At 42.4% G+C, this 5271-nt stretch overlaps 1 protein-coding gene across 1 annotated transcript in view; it reads left to right on the forward strand.

The window, feature by feature from the left end:
* LOC131890928 (nephrin-like) overlaps positions 1-5271 on the forward strand; it is a 48325-nt gene that overhangs the window by 36508 nt on the left and 6546 nt on the right. Inside the window, exon 8 of the mRNA XM_059240382.1 lies at positions 1443-1573. Coding sequence (XP_059096365.1) covers positions 1443-1573 — 131 coding nt within the window. The remainder of the gene's footprint in view (positions 1-1442; positions 1574-5271) is intronic.

The raw sequence follows: 5271 nt of genomic DNA on the forward strand, positions 1-5271 counted from the left end.
ATGGAGGTGCAGATTAATCAGAAAAGGCCCCAACATGAATTCTTTCATTTCGTACAAAAATATTTGCTCTCTAATACACTGAAACGGGGAAGGTACAAATCCAGTCAGAGATTAATCAAAGCCAAAATGTTGTCGAGCATTTATCAAACGCATTGAAGCATAGTTCAAGCATTCATGAATGTGATAACCAATTCTATGTCATCCATAAAGAAATATGGGAATTCGTATAGTGTCATGAAAATAGCCAGGCTTTTTTCTTCAAATTTGACTGGAATTTCAGAGCCTCTCTATGCAAATAGTGGAAACAAATTTCAAATTGGAACCCTCTAACATTGAAAAGAGGAGGGGCTCGCCATTGGCGACACTCAATTGTTCCAATTTCCGCTTGTTTGATAAAGTTGGGACCGGGACCAAAATGGGAGCATTTTGAAGGCCAAGTTCTCCCCTTTAAAAAAAGACCTTGAAGGGGAACCAAATGTGGAGCACCTCGTTATGTGGTTCAACAATGTGAGCCATGGACCTGAAGTGTTTTAGCATGTTGTTGTGTCAGAATGCAACCGAACTGAGGACGACTGCATCTGAAGACGATAAATTAGACGGAAGTTCCTAATTAGTCTCATGGCGTTGGTGAACCTCCATCCGCAAGTTCATGGCCATGTTAGGGATCTTATTTTGATGAGTGAGGAGGACCCCGGAATTGCCCATTGAATGCAGATTGTTGCCAAGCCGACGGCAAAGGATAACACTTCAAGTGAGGAACTTGGATCGTCCAAATGGCATGCATTTAATTGAAATTTAGTGCAACTCACCTCCAGTCCCTGGTGCTCTTGTTGCATTCCCCCCTCTTCTATGGGTTGTTCCCATTTTCCTTCAATGGAGCGCTTTCTCGCTCTCACTTTGGAATTTCAATTAAACCAAGCAAAGCGGAATTGTGATGGATCATCGAGCACCTTCCTTCTCAGATTGGAATTGGCACACGCAACCAAGTACTCAAACAAATTGATCGAAGAGGTTGAGTGACCAAGATTCCATTTTTCCCACAGATAAAAAACAATTCTTCGTTTTCCATTTCAACGTTACTTACTAACGTTTTAGATTGGTCCCTCATTTCTTCAATGTGATGGTTCAATATGGCTTCGGGGCTTGCAAATTGCAACGGCCAGCACGGATATGAATTTTTTTAAGAGCTCTAAGACTTGATAGGAAAGCAGAAAAAGTTTTATAGGCCCATAAAAAGAGTTTACTTCCTAGGCAATACCTCCTTCGACTCAACGCAGACAAACTTTTTAGGCTAAGCTTCTGTTCCCTCGATGTCCTTCTCTCCTTCTCACATTCCAATCTGCATCTGACTCTCCTCCCGATGGAATGGAAGATCTGTGATTGGAAATTGGCTCCTTCTCGATTTTCACTATGCCTCAAACTTGATCTTTTTCAATTTTCAGATCCTCCTCGATCCCGCTTGATTCTGGGCCCAACCCTCAATGGTTCCAACATCAAAGAAGGCGATGACGTCTACTTTGAATGCTTGGTAGACGCTCGACCTCCGCCCAGTCGAATCCGATGGATGCACAATGTAAGTGAAAAACGCGTCTCCTTCGACCTCAGAGTTGTAGTCTATCTTAGCCATACGGATATGGTTCTTCATCTTTTAGAAGAAAAAGTACTTCTCGATGGTTATCCAAGCGATTATGATTGTAAGTTATGGAACAATTCCAATGACAAATGAACCTCTTCCTGCCGGTTGAGCGTGTGTAGAGGTTAAAGTATTGGAAAAATCCTTAACGAGCTTGCTCGTATGAAATATCAACTATTGTGTGCTCTAATTGGATAATGTAACCTCTCGTTTTATCTATCATTGGAAGGGGAAGTTTCGGTTTATTGGAACAAAGAGACCATTACAGATCGTGATCAGTTTTTTTTAGGATCATCCTACAAATCTGGAACTGCCAAGACTGGACACTTTTGGACAGTTGATAGACGTCTTGATGAGAGTTTTGTTCCACTGTCCCAAAATGATCTCGTGACAGGGTAAATGTTCCTACAATGACGATCCAGGCTGTTCCTAAATGTCCAATTCTAGGGAATTTATCTGGCTGGGTGGGTTTAAAAGGACTTGGAAATCTTGACAAAAGGTGGTGGTTGGGATTCTAAAGCAAGCCTCCCAGCCATTTTCATTCTCTTTTGTACCCGTTTCCCCCTTTTATTCCTCATTTCTCTTCTCTCCCTCCTCTCTGCGGTAGAGTAATCTGGAAAATAATCTTTGAGTTTCAAATGGGTCCAACTTTGCATTTTGCCTTTTTTTTGTCTTGGCAATTTCTCTTCAAAACGCTGAATAGACAGTTAAAATCGATTTCCTCGCACCAATCGAAACCGGGTGTCTCTATTCGTCCGTGAAAAAGGAACCTTATAAGCAACAAATGGAACGACAAAATTGGCCTTTTTTTGTTCCATCCCAAGCAATTTTGGCCAGGTGTGTTAGATTCGTTGTTTTCTCTGGTTCCTTATTGGACTTGGTTCCAATTCTAGTCGCCTTTGAAGTTGAATCGTTTTGTTACTAAAAGCCGAAAAGCCGACGGAGGTTCTTCACCTTCTTAACTCAACAACACACACTGGTACAATTGTCTCCAGCCAAGTCCCTATGGGGATTTCGAAACCAGTCTGGTCCATAAAGTCAGTGCCATCTTATTTTGGCTTTGAACCTGCCAGCCATCCAATTTGTGTGCCTTAAAATATTAGCCATGCAATAAAACAACTCCAAGGTTCAGAACAAAAATAAAAAGGAGCAAACCTGGAAAACAAAGGTTCATACGATAATTGCTCAAGGATTTGAATTTCTGTACAGTGTTTTCCGGACTCTGCAAAGCCATCTGAACCGGAACACGAGTGGCGAAGCTTGTTAGGCCGTCCTCACCACTTCATCCGCCGGCATGTGTGAATGGATAAATAATGAGGATCTTTTTTGCAGTCGTGTCGTTGTTCCTTTTCTAGTTCCTTCTCCGCTCGTCTCACGCCCTGCTTCGTTCCACCTCTTTCTTTCTTACTTTCCTTCCTTCCTTCCTGTTGTTGTTCCATGGGTTCGTTCCTTTGCCTTCGTCTTCTCCTTATTCTTATTCTTCCTCATCGTCTTGTCCTCCACCACATTTCCACTGTCTGGGCAATTCAATGGATGGTTCTAAGGAGAAACAGAAGTGAAATGAGAATGAGAGCTCTTTTTTGTCTTGCTACCTTAGCTATTCCGATGTGTTCCAAAATTGCAAATGTGCCTCCCTTCTCCTCACCTTGAAAATGGAGGCGAGGAACATCACGTGCGCACTGGAACCGATGGAATACTTGGATCCGACCAAGGGAAGATGTAGATGATGGGAACGAAAGAACTTGGGAACAATCTCGAGGAGGATCCTATTGGATGGGTTAAACGGATGTACGAGTGCTTACATGGGTTTTAGTTCCTACTCTGAAGTCTTGCTCGTAGCTCGTACATTACTCGTGTAAGACGGAAGAGAGTAGAAAAGTGATCATTGGGGATATTTGCCCTAGATTTGTGTGGATCCGGAGGGTTTCGACTCCCATTTAACTTGATTATTTTCAAGCCAAAAGCTTGAAGAATCTTCTGCGGATCGATTGGAACTCCATTGTTGGCAATTGCTTTGCTCATTCTATGAATTGGTGGATCCAAGCTCGATCTCACTAATGGGAAAACAATCCAGACATATCGTGCAATAACACCATCTCGCCAAAACTAATCACATTTGTACTAAAGAGTATTACATTTCGTCCTCAAGTTCTCTTCGACACGAACTCAGATCTGATTAAGGTTAAGGCCACTACTGTACGTACATAAACAGACCTACTGGAAAAACTGATAAATTGCTGGCATGTGTTCCAACTTTTAGAAGCTAGAGTAAACATGAAGCGTTGAAACGCTCCAATGATATTCATTCATGCCTGGTAACGTCAAACTGGACTAAAAAGGCCAGGGTTTCTCTTGATTTGAAATATGGTCAGCCAATGGTATGATGGTAAATGAAGTGGAGTTTTTACCCATTTTTCATAAGCCATCGACTCAAATTTGGAATATCTCTTCCCTTCCATGCCATGGCCGAGTCCAAGCCCGAGTAAAGAGTCATAAATTTGGTTGTTAGTTCCCCTTTTGTTGCTGGGAACACGGCAAAGGTTCATAACTTGTGTGAAAGCAATCCCATTTGAGAACCCCCCGAGATTCAAGTTAGCTTTATTCCCGTTCCCTGATAAGGAACTTGTTCCAAGATTTGCTCACTCTGCTGTGAAATTTGTTTCTCTTTCCTTCAAACTACCAAATCCCTTGGAATGGAAACGCTCAACAAAGCAGGGACAAAATGTATAAAAGTCATAAAATCGTGTCCCAACATGTTGAGGTTTTTTTTACTGAAAGGGAACGAAATCCTTACTTTGCTCTCGATGAAAAGGGGCGGTTAATTTAAAACCTCGCCCTGTCAACGACAGTTTCTGGGCCATAACATCCTTGTTTACGTACTATGAACTTCTTCATCTTCATTTGAAGTTGATTTGACAGCAGAGAGTGCCACTTTCGTTCCACTTTTTGGGGGGGTCTGACAAGTCCTCTTGAAACCAGGGGTTTTACAATTCAATAAAACGCCTTAACAAGGGCCATAGAAAACCATCATGCATTTGGCATTTAGCCTCCATATCGTGTTAGCAAAGACACGACGATAAACTTCTTGAAGGGTAACAAACTACCTATGCAACATTATCAAACAACAACCAAGGAACCCGGATTATAAGGGCAAATTCCAAAGGGGACCCCGAGAACCATTTGGAGTGGGTAGTGGGTTTGCCAGACCCAGTCCAGTCTTCATTGAGGCTTACAGAACGTGAAATGAGGAGGAGGAGGAAGAGGGCTCCTTTGAAGTGAATTCCTTGCTCCAAGATAATCTAGTTTGTCGCAAGAGGACCTTGAAACGGACCAAGTTGGATGACACCACAACAATAAAACAAGAGCCCCAAAACCTTTGGCAGCTCGGGGGCATAGTTTCAAGACCTCAACTCTAGGATTTGGGCCAAGAGAAAGGATTCCGTTTATTAGCTCGATTTTGCCAAGTTTCTGGAGCAACGAGCCCAACGAGGAAAAGGAAGAGGAAGAGGAAGAAGACAAGGAGGAGAAGGAGATGTTCAGTGAAAGATACTCAAAGACAGAAGAAAATGGGGTCCCGTTTATGCCCGAAGTTTTAAATTTTCTCGAATCGTCTCGGCAAGATATGAAGATGGCTTCAT

The sequence above is a fragment of the Tigriopus californicus genome, chromosome 11, assembly GCF_007210705.1.
Source record: "Tigriopus californicus strain San Diego chromosome 11, Tcal_SD_v2.1, whole genome shotgun sequence".
NCBI lineage: Eukaryota > Metazoa > Arthropoda > Copepoda > Harpacticoida > Harpacticidae > Tigriopus > Tigriopus californicus.